General features: G+C 45.0%; 1 protein-coding gene across 2 annotated transcripts in view; it reads left to right on the top strand.

Moving 5' to 3' along the window:
• The window catches only part of CDH3 (cadherin 3), a 46,212-nt gene that overhangs the window by 18,612 nt on the left and 12,868 nt on the right, over positions 1-14,732 (top strand). For both annotated transcript variants that reach the window (XM_030299546.2, XM_030299545.2), the window contains 7 exons: positions 8,771-8,856; positions 9,861-9,986; positions 10,183-10,338; positions 10,430-10,574; positions 11,931-12,106; positions 12,774-12,902; positions 14,193-14,378. In XM_030299546.2, the coding sequence (XP_030155406.1) occupies positions 8,771-8,856; positions 9,861-9,986; positions 10,183-10,338; positions 10,430-10,574; positions 11,931-12,106; positions 12,774-12,902; positions 14,193-14,378 (1,004 nt within the window). The remainder of the gene's footprint in view (positions 1-8,770; positions 8,857-9,860; positions 9,987-10,182; positions 10,339-10,429; positions 10,575-11,930; positions 12,107-12,773; positions 12,903-14,192; positions 14,379-14,732) is intronic.

The raw sequence follows: 14,732 nt of genomic DNA, 5'->3' as shown, positions 1-14,732 counted from the left end.
TCAGTTAAGTGTCTGACTTCAACCCAGGTCATGATCTCATGGTCCATGAGTTCAAGCCCTGCATCTGGCTCTGTGATGACAGCAGAGCCTGGAGCCTGCTTTGGATTCTCTCTCTCTGTCTCTCTGTCTCTGCCCCTCCCCTGTTTGCACTCGTTCTCTCTCTTTCTGTCTCTCAAAAATAAATATTAAAAAAAAAATGAATGGGAAAAGTGACTTAATTTTTTTTTTTATCAGTGTTTGAATAACTACTGCATTCATGCAGGTCAGAATTCAGAATAGTGTACAGGAAAACTCATCTCTGTTCCTTACCTGCTGTTTTTTCCACCTATAAACCCAGTTTGGGGGTTACCTTCAAAGGTATTTTCAAACAAAATTAAAAATACAAATGTTAGCAAATTAGCAAAGACTATATTGATCTGTATCTCTTTTTTTAATTAATTGTATGTCTTAGAAAGCTTTCCATATAATACATAGGAGATTGCTCCTCATTTATAGCTTTTTTTGTTGCTGCATGGTGTTCTCTTATATAGATGTCGTTATAACATAAAGTTAATCTCTTATTGATGGGCATTTGGATTGTCTGGAGTTTTGCTATTACAGTCAATGCATTGTTAATTAGTTTGGTAAGTAGCTGAAAAAGTTGATTTTGGACAGGAGGCAGTATCCTGTACTTATTGAAGGTACTTGAGGGGCGCCTGGGTAGCTCAGTCAGTTAAGTGTCTAACTCTTGATTTCAGCTCAGGGCAGCATCTCACGGTTTGTTTGATGGAGCCCTGAGTCGGGCTCTGCGCTGATAGCACAGAGGCTGCTTGGGATTTTCTGTCTCCCTCTCTCTCTCTCTCTGCCCCTTCCCCACTCATGCTCACTTTCTTGCTCTCTCAAATAAACAAACATTTGAAAAAAAAATTTAAATAAAGATACTTGAGGATAGATAGTTGTTCCCCAATGCATCCCTAGTTTCTAGAAGAAAATGGAGCACAAAGGAAGCGCTCCACTAGCTCTTGAATGAACAAGAGGAACCTGGCTTTAGAATCTGACTACCCTGGGTTCTAACTCCACTTCTGCTCACTAGTTGTGCAACCTTGGGCTATCATCTCAGTTCTGAACCTCAGTTTCCTCATGTGGCATAAGAATCCATGTAAGCTTTTGGGGCTCACAAATTTGTAGTTTAGACTTTTATAAAGATTTTTTAAAATGTTTTTTTATTTTATTTTTGAGACAGAGACAGAGCATGAGCAGCGGACGGGCAGAGAGACAGTGTGACCCAGAATCTGAAGCAGGCTCCAGGCTCTGAGCTGTCAGCACAGAGCCCGACGCGGGGCTCGAACTCACAGACTGTGAGATCCTGACCCGAGCCGAAGTCGGATGCCCAACCGACTGAGCCACCCAGGCGCCCCTAGACTTTTATCTTAAATGTTTATTTAAGAGAGTGCAAACTCGGGAGGGGTAGAGAGAGAGAGAGAGAGAGAGAGAGACAGGATCCAAAGCGGGCTCCATGTTGACAGCAGAGAGCCCAATGTGGGGCTTGAACTCAAGAACCTTGATGACCTGAGCCCTATCTTATTTGGTGTTGAAGATGGCTCTGTAAAGTCTAATTTCCATATTCCAAATGAGAAAACATGAATTCCTAATAAATTGCTTCAATTTCTGCATGAACATAATGATGTTTCCAACTGACAGTTTTGTGGGATCTTTGTATGCATCTTTAAAACACCTGCAGGAGTGCTGAATCACCTAAGGAGGTTTAGGTATTCCTTTTAAGCTTTTCTTAATCTTATTACATCAAGGAGCAAATATGTTTGGTCCTACTGCTATTTTTTTTTTTTTAAGTTTATTTATTTTGAGAGAGGGGGAGAGAATCCTAAGCAGACTGTGCTGCCAGCACAGAGCCCAACATGGGACTTGATCCTAGTACCGTAAGATCATGAACCTGAACCAATATCAAGAGTCAGATGCTTAACCAACTGAGCCACTTAGGTGCCCCCATACTACTCTTGAGTAACTCTAATAGCATGCATTTCTCCTTTCAAACCAAGGGAAACCAGGCCTCAGGTTCAAAGCTTCAGCTAACGATTGATTGTGAGACCCGGAGAATTCAAGTGCCTTACCCAGGAGCACCAAGCAAGTTCATGTCAATGCCTACAGGGGTCTCTGTGTCCATTAACTGCATCAACAGCAGACCCTGACCCGATGCATCCTATTCTGTCAGCCCTTTACTGGTGTTCTCATTCAGTCCTCACATCAACACTGTAAGAGAAGTGCTGTTACTTCTTCCAAGTCTAGTGCTTTATTCCAAATCTCACACTGCCTCATTGGGCATCCAGAAATCAGAGTCTGCTATTTCAGTAGTTGGAGGAGAAGAGGTAATGGGAAGTAGGGAAAAGATATTAATTAAGTCTTGGGTGTATCAGAAAGATTAACCTTAGTGGGTAAGAAAATGACAGGCTGTGACAGATGTGGATACCACTTCTAGCTCCTCTATTTCCTAGCTACGTAACTTTAGTGAATTCATTTAACCTCTCGGTTTTCCATTCTAGAAAATAGACATTAAATCTATTTCATAGAGTGCTTGGTGAAGATTAAATAAGTATTTAAGGGGTGCCTGGGTGGCTCAGTCAGTTAAGCGTCTGACTCTTGATTTGGGCTCAGGTGGTGATCCCAGAGTTGTGGGATCAAGCCCCATGTCAGGCTCCATTCTCAGCGTTTTTTTTTTTTTTTTTTTCTCCTAAAAAAGAAAGGTATTTAAAAAAAAATTTTTTTTTAACGTTTATTTATTTTTGAGACAGAGAAAGACAGAGTATGAACAGGGGAGGGGCAGAGAGAGAGGGAGACACAGAATCTGAAATGGGCTCCAGGCTCTGAGCTGTCAGCACAGAGCCCGACGCGGGGCTCGAACTCACAGACCGTGAGATCATGACCTGAGCCGAAGTCGGACACTTAACCGACTGAGCCACCCAGGCGCCCCCCCAAAAAATGTATTTAAATGTCAGCTGTTGGGGCACCTGCCTGGCTTGGTTGGTAGAACATGTAATTCTTGATCTCACGGTTGTGAGTTTGAGCCCCTTGTTGGTTGTAGAGATTACTTAAAAATAAAATCTTAAAATAAAAAAATTTAAATGTCCGCTGTTGGGAGAATTCAGGAGCACAGGGATTCTTGACTGCTGAGAATGGTGTATGCTGTGTTCGGTTGCTAGGGTAACAAAGTAACCCAGGTTGAGGGTCTTAACAAAAAGTAAGGTGTCAGCCAGGTCGGTTTTGTTTCAGGCCTCTCTCCTTAGCTTGTAGTTGGCTGTCTTCTCTGTGTCTTTACATGGTCTTCTCTCTCTCTCTGTGGTCATATTCCTTCCTCCTATAAGGACAATAGTCATACTAGCTTAGGGCCCACCCTAATGGCATCGTTTTAAGTTAGTCACCTCTTTAAAGGCCCTGTCTCCAAATACAGTCACATTTGGAGGTAGTTGGGGTTAGGACTTAAACATATGAGTTGAAGTTGGGGGGAGGAGATGATTCATGTTAAAAGAAAAATGGATCTACAGAAAAATGTAAACAGTAGTTGCTGGTAACCACAGTCATTGGAAAGGTTTATTTCCTTCCAGTCTTTTTTAAAGATTTTTTATTTTTAAGAGGGGCTCAAACACAACCTCCAGATCAAGAGTCACATGCTTGGGGCACCTGGGTGGCTCAGTTGGCTACATGTTGGGCTTTGGCTCAGGTCATGATCCCGTGGTTCTTGAGTTCCAGCCCCGCATCGGGCTCTGTGCTGACAGCTCAGAGCCTGGAGTCTCTGTGTCTCCCTCACTCTCTGCCCTTCCCCCACTCACGCTCTGTTTCTCAAAAATAAAAAAGGGGGGAAAAAAGTCACGTGCTCTACCGAATGAGCCAGCCAGGTGCCCCTCCTTCCAGTATTTTATTTATTTATTATTTTAAAAAATATTAATGTTTATCTTTGAGAGTGAGTGAGTGGGGGAGGGGCAGAGAGAGAGGGAGACAGGATCTGAAGTAGACTCTGCGCTGGCAGCACACAGCCTGATGTCGGGCTCGAACTCAGAACTGTGAGATGGTGACCTGAGCCAAAGTTGGAGGCTTAAATGACTGAGCCACCCAGGTGTCCCCTTCCAAACCTTTTATATGTGCATAGTTGCATATATTATATAGGTCTTTCTACATTCTGCTTACTTTCTGCTTACTTGGTTTCACTTCATAGCATAAGAACTTCCCTAGGTAACTTAAAAACTCGACTATAAATACCATTTTGCATAGTTGGATAAATAATCCATGGAGTGTAAACACTGGAGTGTAAATCCATGGATTATTTAACTGTTGCTCTATATTAAGGTGATTTAACCTTTGCCACATCTCATTCCTGGGCCTTTTAGCCCTAGAGCAAATTCCTCAGATGTTGAGACTACTGAGCTGTGTTCAGGAGGCAAAGGTCAGGGTCACCCTGAAAGGTGGCCTGAGAGTCTCGTGGTTTCCAGGGCCTCCTGGAACTGACTCAGGCCTAGATCCCACTTTCTTCCCCTACTGGCCAAGCATATCACACACAGGCCACCACCCCTCAGTGGGGACCTTGTCAGTAGGGCAATCTGATTTTTAAACATCTTCTCTCTTTGTCACAGGCACATTCCAGCCTTCCCCGACTGGATCCTGCCTCTCTCTGTGGGGCTCTTGGGTTCTAGGGAGCTTGCCCTGGGCTCTGGGGAGCTGAAGGCACCTCTGTATGCCTTTAAGCCTCCCCTCTTTTCCGTTCCATTCACTGACCCCCTCTCTCCAAAAGATGACCAATGTCTTAACTTCTTTCACCTAGGTTGGTTGTGCCTGTTCTTGAACCTCCTGTCCATGTGATCATACCTGTGTCCTCTCTTACACCTAGCCTCTGTTACTCAGCTGTATGTATGTAAGGTTCATCCACGTTGTTGTCTGTCCTTGTGGTTGATCTCATTGTGTGAATATACTACAGTGTTTCTGTCCATTCTCCCTTGATGGACCTTTGGGTTATTTCCAGTTTTTCACTATTAGAAATAGTGCTGCTGTGAACATTATAACACATGCCTTCCGGTGAATGTGTTTTTGTTGGGTCTCTACTGCAAAGGGGAATTGCTGGGTCTTGGGGAATGTGTATATTTAGCTTTGGTAAATACCACCCAACAGTTCTCCAAAATGACTATTCCGTTTTATACTCCCACATCAGACTTCTGCTGTTTTTTCTTACTGAGGTAAAATATCCATGACCTAAAATTGGCTGTTTTAACCATTTTAAAGTAAACAATTCAGTGGCGTTAAAGCACATTCACACTGTTGTGCAACTGGCATCATAATCCATCTCCAGAACTTTTTCATTACTTCCAGCAGAAACTCTGCACTCATTGAATGGTAACTCCCCATTTGTCCCTCTCTCCAGCCCCTGGTAACCCCTATTCTATTTTCTATGTCTGTTAACTATTCTAGGTACCTCATATACACAGAATTCTACAGTATTTGTCCTTTTGTGACTGGCTTATTTCACCTAGCTTAATGTTGGCAAGGTTCACCCATATTGTAGCATGTATCAGAATTATATTACTTTTGAAAGCCGAATAGCATTCCACTGCATGTATATAACACATTTTGTTTATCTCTTCATATCTTGATGGAGTCTTGGGTGTTGTGCACCTTTCAGCTATTGTGAAAAATGATGCTATGAAAATCAGTGTACAAGTTTCTTCGTGCATTCCTGCTTTCACTTCTTTGGGGTAAACCCCTAGAAGTAGAACTGTGGATCATACGGTAATTCTGTTTACCTTGTGAGGAACCACCAAACTTTTTCACACCATTTTGCATTCCCAATACAGGAGGGTTCCATTTTCTTCCCACCTTGGCAGGACTTTGTTTTTCTTTAAAAAAAAAAAAAAAGTTTTCCCAGGGCATCCAGCTTCAGCTTATGTCATGATCTCACTGTTGGTGGGTTCGAGCCCCATGTCAGGCTCTGTCGCACAGAGCCTGCTTTGGACCTCTGTACCCCTCTTTTCCTCTCCCCTCGCTTGCACTCTCTCTCTCTCTCAAAAATAAAACATTAAAAAAATTGTTTTTAATAAAATAAAATAGTTTTCCTAGCAGGTATGAAGTGGTACCACAATTGATTCTGATTTGCATTTCCCTAATGACTAATGATACTGAGCATCTTTTCATATGCTTATTGGTTATTTGTATATCTTTAGGTCAATGTCTTTTCAGGTCCTTTGCTTTTTTCTTTTTCTTTCTTTTATTTATTTACTTAGTTATTTTTTAATTTTTAAAAAAAAATTTTTTTTTTCAACGTTTATTTATTTTTGGGACAGAGAGAGACAGAGCATGAACGGGGGAGGGGCAAAGAGAGAGGGAGACACAGAATCAGAAGCAGGCTCCAGGCTCTGGGCCATCATCAGCCCAGAGCCCGACGCGGGGCTCGAACTCACGGACCGCGAGATCGTGACCTGGCTGAAGTTGGACGCTTAACCGACTGCGCCACCCAGGCGCCCCAGTTATTTTTTAATTTATCTCCAATTTAGTTAGCATGTAGTGCTGTAGTGATTTCAGGAGTAGATTCCAGTGATTCATTCCCTATGTATAACACCCAGTCAGTGCTCACCCCAACTAGTGTTTCCCCTAATGCTCCTTACCCATTTAGCCCATCCCCCCCACCCACAATCCCTCCGGCAACTCTCAGTTTGTTCTCTGTACTTAAGAGTCTCTTATGTTTTGTCCCCCTTTTTTCTTCTTTTTAAATTTTTTTTTTTTTAAGTTTATTCATTTTTGAGGCAGAGACACACAGCATGAGCAGGGGAGGAGCAGAGACAGAGAGGGAGACACAGAATCTGAAGTAGGCTCCAGGCTCTGAGCTGTCAGCACAGAGCCAGATGCCGGGCTCAAACTCAGGAACTGTGAGATCATGACCTGAACCAACATCAGATGCTTAACCGACGGAGCCACCCAGGTGCCCCCGTTTTTTTTGTTTTTGTTTTTTTTTTTGTTTTTCTTTAATTAGAATGTTTGTTGATGTTGAGTTTTAGGAGTTTTTATATTCTGGATACTTATAATTTAGAATTCTACTTTTTTATATTATACTCATATACTGTTTGAATTCTTTGGCATGTTCACATTACTTTTGTAGTTTACTCATCTATTACCCTTTCTTATTTTATGGAAGGAGTTTTTAAAAGATTTTATTTAAGTAATCTCTACCCCAAATGTGGGGCTTGAACCCATGACCCCAACATCAAGAGTCACATGCTCTACTGACTGAGCCAGCCAGGCACCCCAGATTTTAAGATTTTATTTTTAAGTAATCTCTACAGCCAATGTGGGGCTCGAACTCACAACACTGAGATGAAGTGTCTCATGTTCTACAGACTAAGCCAACTAGGCACCCCAACGAAGAGAGATAGAGAACGAGCAGAGGAGGGCCAGAGAGAAGGGGACAGAGGATCTGAAGGCAGGCTCTGAGCTGTCAGCATAGAGCCTGACGCAGGGCTCAAACTCAGGAACCATGAGATCATGACCTGAGCCAAAGTCGGAGGCTTAACTGACTGAGCCGCCCAGGCAACCCAAGGAAGGATTTTTTTTAAAATCGTTATCGTAGGTGTACTTGGGTGGCTCAGTGGGTTAAACGATTGACTGTTGGTTTTGGCTCAGGTCTTGATCTCAGTTTGTGAGTTTGAGCCCCACATTGAGCTCCATGCTTACAACACAGAGCCTGCTTAGGATTCATATTCTCTCTCTCTCTCTCTCCCCCCCCCTCCCTCCCCCTCCCTCTCTTCCTCCTTCCCTCCCTCCTCCCCCCCCACCATGCTCTCTCTCTCTCTCTCTCTCAAAATAAATAATTTAAACAATGAGGGAGGGAATGGTGAGGCGGGGGTGGGGGGACAAGAATCTTCATCATCTGAGACTAAAGGACAATTTTTCGAAAAAGGACATTTGGAAGCCTCACGCTGACATCTCTGTGGCACAGCACTGTCCCTGTGGTCCTCGTGCTGCAGCCTAGGAAAACGATGCAGACTGGTGTCTCGGCCAGAGCAGGTGCTGATGGGCCCATGTGTTCCCTCAGCAGGTACCCTCTTCTCCTGCTTTGGCTTCAAGGAAGGGTGGTTAAGAACATTGGTTGTAAGTACTCTCTAGCCGATGTTTTGGAGTCAGGCTGATAGGGCTTCTGAACCTCAGTTTTCTTACCTTTGAAAAGGAGATAATACCTACCTTAGCTAAGGTAGTTTAGGATGAAATGGGCCCAGTCTCTGGCTTAGTGAGTGGTAGTTATCACCTCAGAGTGCTTATTTAAAAGGTGGCTAAGCAGGGGGGTTCAGAGGGAACATGACAAACTGAAACACCTGGAGATTGTCCAGAATGATTTGTGTGAGGAGCAGTGTAGCAGGATGCATATTAGATATAGGTGGACTCATGGTCTTCTGAAATGCTGAAAATCTCCTGCCTTCAACCATGACCTCGGGTCAACCCTTTGTCTCATGAGGCCATCTGGGGCTGATGTTGTTGAATGTATATGATCTTGATTCTTTGGTCTCATGAACAAAGAAAGCAGCTTGGCCCACAAACCACCATGTAGTCCTCCCTCTTGAGGCCAAAGTTGGAAGCCCCATCTGAAACTTGTATTTGATTATAATGGAGACCAAAGCCAGGTCTCCTGCAGTGGCTTGAAACCATCTTTGATCCGGTCAGGAGGCTGTCGTCAGGTGTTGCTTCCACTAGGGTAGCTTCCAGAAGCCTTCTTCTTCCTAATATTCTGTTTCTGTCTTACCCACAGTGATTTTCGTGGACTGCCCTGGGCAAGAGTCAGCCCTGCTTAGCACTGATGGTGACTTTGCTGTGCTGAATGGTAGAACAGTCCAGGTAAGATACCATGTGCACCCGCCAGGAGGAAGGAAGATGTTCTCTCTGCATGCCCAGCTTGCTGCTGGCCAGGAGTTCGAGGTTGCTGGGTTATGAACCATGTTACCCCTTCAGAAGAGGCAGTGTTAGCCCTCAGTTTGCCCACACCTATGGGCGTGGCTACTGATCTAAGCAGGGTAATGCCTGCACCCTTCCACTAGGGGCGCCAGAGAGTCAGGCCAGTGGGGCAAAGAACTGCCTTGTGAACAATGGCCCAGTACCTTTTGCCCCTCCCATTCCCTTTCCCATCACCCTTTCCTTCTTTCGCATATCATCTTGCTAAACCCCAAGGGAAGGTGATTCAAGACCCCATGAACATCCCATGAGCCTCTGGGAAGACAGACCTGAGGCACTCAGCCACATTTCTTTCTCTTAATTTTTTGAATAGCTAAAATATCCATGTGGCTCAACAATTTTAAAATATTAAAAAGTTACACAGTGAATAACCTCCTTTTGTTTCTCTGCATTTACCTAATGCCCTTTCCAAGAGAATACACAGATAACCACTGTTACCAGTTATTTTTCCTTTTGAAGTTTATTTATATATTCTATATGTATATTAAACATATGTTATGTATTTTATATATTTACAGATCTAAAAATACTCTTTTCTCCTCTCTTTTATGCAAAAAGATATATTATTTACATGTATGCACTTTCTTTCTGCATCTAAAAATAGGTTTTGTTTATATATAAGCCACTATGAATATGCGGCTTTATTTTGCCACACTTTTACACAAAAGCTGGTACATACTAATTATGTAAGTTATTAAATAAAATACTAAACTATATATTCTAGTGTATTTAATTGGTTCTCTGTAAATAAACACTTAGGATTCTTTTCAATTTGTCTTGTGCAATAAACCTATTTAGGTCTCCCTCCTCACCCTTAACTTCTGTAAGTGAGAGGATGTCGAGTATCTTCCAGCTGTTTGCGTGGGTTAAGGGGTCTTCTCTCCTTGCAGGAGAGGAAACCATTGAAGATCTCCCCATCCAACCGTATCTTACGAAGACGCAAGAGAGAATGGGTGGTTCCACCGATATCCGTCTCTGAGAATGGCAAGGGTCCCTTCCCCCAGAAGCTCAATCAGGTATGACTGTGCTTTCTCCCAGGGAGTCACTGGTGGGTACAGGGACCCTCATCCAAAGGCCTTACTATAAGGTTTCTTGCTCCTGAAAGCTTCTGTACTGGGAACAATTTCTGATAAGGCTTTACCCCTCCTCACTTTTGTTGGCAGTCGTGAGAGATTTGTCACTTTGTCAGCTGCTATTTTTTTGTGGTTCCAGCTCAAATCTAATAAGGACAGAGGCACCAAGATTTTCTACAGCATCACAGGCCCTGGAGCAGACAGCCCCCCTGAGGGTGTCTTCGCCATAGAGAAGGAAACAGGCTGGTTGTTGTTGAATAAGCCGCTGGACCGGGAGAAGATTGCGAAGTATGAGGTAGGTAATCTGGAGCATCCAACAAAAGCAGGGCCCCGTTGCCAGGTGGGGAGGGTGGGGTCAGGCTGACCCTGGACCTGTGCACCCACAGCTCTTTGGCCACGCTGTATCAGAGAACGGTGCCTCAGTGGAAGACCCCATGAACATCTCCATCATTGTAACTGACCAGAACGACCACAAGCCCAAGTTCACCCAGGATGTTTTCAGAGGGAGCGTCTTGGAAGGGGTACTACCCGGTAAGAGGACTGGGAGGGGACAGCTAGAGAGGTCTGCTAGGCCCAGACATAGCCTTGGGTCAACTTCTAGAACCATCTAGAGGTCAGCCAAGACCGTTAAAGGCTGGAAAAACCCTCTATACTTGATTTCCTTGGCTGTATATCAGATCACCTGGGATAATCTTAAAAAATCAGATTCCTGGGGTGCTTGGGTGGCTCAGTAGGGTGGGCATCCCACTCTAAATTTCAGCTTAGGTCATGATGCCAGGGTTGTGGGATTGAGCCCTGCATCCAGCTGAGCATGGAGCCTGCTTAAGATTCTTTCTTTCTCCCTCTCTCTCTCCTTCTCCCTCTCTTTCTTTCCTCCAACACTCTCCCCCACTTGCACACACATTCTCTAAAAAAATAAATTAAAAATTTAAAAATAAAGCCAAAATCTTTAAAAATTCAGATTCCCCCTACTCTATCCCAAGATCCCTGAATAAGGATGATCTTAAATACACAGCTTTGCAATCTGTATATTTAAAAGTTTCCCAGAAGCTTCAGGTTTGGGAACCACTAGCTTTAGAGCTACAAAGATCTAGATTTGAATCTTGATTTGCCTCTTTACATGTGACCTTTTTTTCTGTGACCCTGGGCAAGTTCATGATCTCTGAGCCTCAATCTTCACATCTGAAAATGGGAATTATATTACTCATAATTGTGAAGATTGGATATAACACATAATGACCTCAAAAACCGATGCTGGTGGGGAGGGGTTCTCCTCTTCCTTCCTCTCTGAGTTGTGGAAGATTTGAGAAGTATGAATTGGTTAGGCTGCCAATACAGAAATCCCCCAAAGAAGAACAGGACCTTAAATGAGATGAAACCTTATTTTCTCCTTATATTCAGGAAATCTAGAGGTGGACAATCAAGACTACAATGGTGCTTTGCAGTGTTGGAGACCTAGGCTCCTTCTCTCTCATTGCTTTGCTATTGGGGCTTTATTTCCAAGATTACTTTGTGGTTGCTCCTGGAGTTCCAACCATTACACCTGGAAGGAGGGAAGCTATGGGAAGAATAAGCCCCATACTCAGAAAAACACTTCTCCCAAAGTCGTATATCCCATTTGTCAGAATTTAGTCTCAAGGCCACAGCTAGCTACAAGAGGGTTGGGAAATAATCTTTGTTCCAGGCAGACCTTGTGCTCAGCCTAAAATGATTATGAGCATTTTGTTTCTAAGAAAGAAGCAGAGAAAGGAAAAAGGACACCACCTAGCAATCGGCCACAAAGTAGAGGATGGGTCCAAGGTGGAGCCTCTCATAGTTCCAGAAGTAGGCAATGCTGTAATCGGAGCTGGGAGAGAAGGGTGCTCACTCATTCCTTCTCCCCTTCAGGCACTTCTGTGATGCAGGTGACAGCCACAGATGAGGACGATGCCATCAACACCTACAATGGGGTGGTTGCTTACTCTATCCATAGCCAAGAGCCAAAGGACCCACATGACCTCATGTTCACCGTCCACCGGAGCACGGGTACCATCAGCGTCATCTCCAGTGGCCTGGACCGGGAGGTGAGTGGCCCTTAGGGAGAGTGCCGCCTACTCAGGCTTTCTCAGGCTGGGGCCTGACATTCAAGAGCAGAAGCCAAGCCTCCAAAGCCCAAGGTGGAGCAGTGAGAATCCAAGTCAGCTGGGAATGGCTGCTGCTGTGTTCGCATGTTGATGTCCCACAGCTCTCTTGGGCCAATGGCATGCTGCCAAATGATCTCGTTAAGGCTGAGGAGGCAGCTGTAAAATGCAAGCATTTGATATTTTCTGTAGGTTTTCTCATTTCCTCTCGGAATGGCTCACTTAGCATGCACGTTGCCCAGATTTGTCCCTTGTGTGCTACAAAGTAGAATTAGCTCCATGGATATTGGAGTTGCCTACTGTTTCCTAATTAATACCTTTACCCGAATCCCCACTCAAAGCTCCCATTCTGTATCAGCCCGGGGTCAGGGGGCAATCCCCAGGCTCCACCCCACAGTTGGCCCAGGAGAACGATTTAGTTCTGTGTTTCCCCTCCCCCTCCACCCTTTGCCTCTGTTCTTTTCTGCCATAGGTGAGTAGTGGGGCAGGGATTCAAGAGAGCACTGTGAGAAGGGGAAACATTCCCCTTCCCTCCGCGTATATCCAGAGCTGTGCCTCTGTGAGCCCAGGCTGAGGGACCTCTTGGCCTGAACTTGCCTTTCCTCCCCAGAGAGTCCCTGAGTACACACTGACCATCCAGGCTACAGACATGGATGGGGATGGTTCTACCACCACAGCAGTGGCCATAGTGGAAATCCTCGATGCCAATGACAATGCTCCTGTGTTTGATCCTCAGAAGGTAAATTTGATTTCAGTCCTTCTTTCCTCATCAGATGATGAAGGACTGAGTTTTCTTTCTTTTCTAAGTTTGTTTATTTTGGGAGAAAGTGAGCACACGCACAAGCAGGGGAGGGTCAGAGAGAGAATCCCTAGCAGGTTCTGCACTGTCAGTGCAGAGCCCCATGCAGGGCTCAAACTCATGAACTGTGAGATCATGACTTGAGCCGAAATCAAGAGTCGGCCACTTAACTGACTGAGCCACCCAGATGCCCCTGAGGTTTTTCTTTCTCATGAAACTCTGGAAACAGCCCACATGGCTTCCAGTCCTGTGCCACCGCTTACTAGATGTGAGACTGGAGGCAAACTACCTAACCTCTTTGTGCCCCATTTCCTAATCTGTGAAATGGAGGTAATAGTAATACCTGCTGCATTGTTCTGAGTCTTAAATGAAATAATCTATGTACAGTTCATAACACAATCCCTGGTACATAAGTGCTTAATATGAAAATCCTTGTTGAGGGGCCCCTGGCTGGCTCAGTCAGGGGGAGCTTGTGACTCTTGATCGTGGTGTCGTGACTGTTAGCCCCACATTAGAGGTAGAGTTTACTTTACAGAGAAAGAGAGAGGGAGAGACAGAGAGAATGGAAGAAGGAAGGAGGAAAGAAAGGAACAAAATTCGTGTTGTTATGAAAACTTATAATTTGCCTCACACCTATACCTGTCCACCTTCACCCAGTGAATACTTCGTACACCTGCAGCGACGGAGGATTCAGTGCCAATCAAGATGACACCCACCCCCCCTTCCATCCTTAGATAATTCTGGCTACTGAACATTATTTAGGCTTGATTAGAAATGTGTTCTGAGCAGCCAAGTTCCCAACTTTTGCCACTTACTCCGGAGCTTCCAAGAAAGTTCCTGCTCAGTGCCGTAAAGCAGTCAGGCAGCTAGTCCCTCTTGCCACCTTCTCCATACCTTTCTGATCTCAGCTAGATAGGTGGCTAGGCGTGGCAGGGTTTAGGGCACCCAGACCAGTGTGATTACTGGAGTAGTAGGCCCTGGATGTACGAATAGTAGGCTCACCATCCCTGTGGTCTGTCCCAGAAGCTGGAAGGCTGACTCTCAGGACATTCCGCATCTGTGTGTGCCCTGAAACCCTGGTGTGTGGTATTGGGTGATCCCAGAAAGAGTGAGCGGCATGGAATGGAGCTCCTATGGAGTCACATGGAGGATCCATAGCTGGTGAAGCGTGGAACGGTCTCAGGGTGTTCAGTCTCTGCTCTGACTGTGCTGTGCTTCCCACACCAACAGTACGAGGCCCAAGTGCCTGAGAACATGGTGGGGCACGAGGTGCAGAGGCTGACAGTGACTGATCTGGATGCCCCCAACTCACCCGCATGGCACGCCACCTACCGCATCTTGGAAGGTGACGACGGGGACCATTTTACCATCACCACCCACCCCGAGAGCAACCAGGGCATTCTGACAACCAGGAAGGTGAGTCATTTTGGGCTTTAGACAAGCCCACACCTGGGACAGTCAGGTCTGCGGCCTCCGGGAAAAGGACGTACCATCTGCCTTGGGACACCTACTTTGAACCATTCAACTGGGGAGTGCAGCAAGCTGGTGGCTTCTGACCCTTTCCCATCCCTCTTGTGTCAGTGTATTGCTTTGTTCAAACTAAATCTTAACCAGGGACTCCTTTCAAAAAAACAGGTGGGAGTCACTGATTTGATTAAGGCAGATGAGTAGAGCTCCTCCTCCCAGATCCTGGTGTCCAGTGGCTGTCCCCAGTCAGCCTTCTTAAACAGAGAGGCTCTGTTTTATTGGAATGCTTGCAAATTTTGCATT

This window comes from Lynx canadensis, chromosome E2 (assembly GCF_007474595.2).
Source record: "Lynx canadensis isolate LIC74 chromosome E2, mLynCan4.pri.v2, whole genome shotgun sequence".
In the NCBI taxonomy this organism is placed as follows: Eukaryota; Metazoa; Chordata; class Mammalia; order Carnivora; family Felidae; genus Lynx; species Lynx canadensis.
The sequence above is the reverse complement of the archived record's forward strand: the minus strand, read 5'-3'. Positions and strand labels throughout refer to the sequence as shown.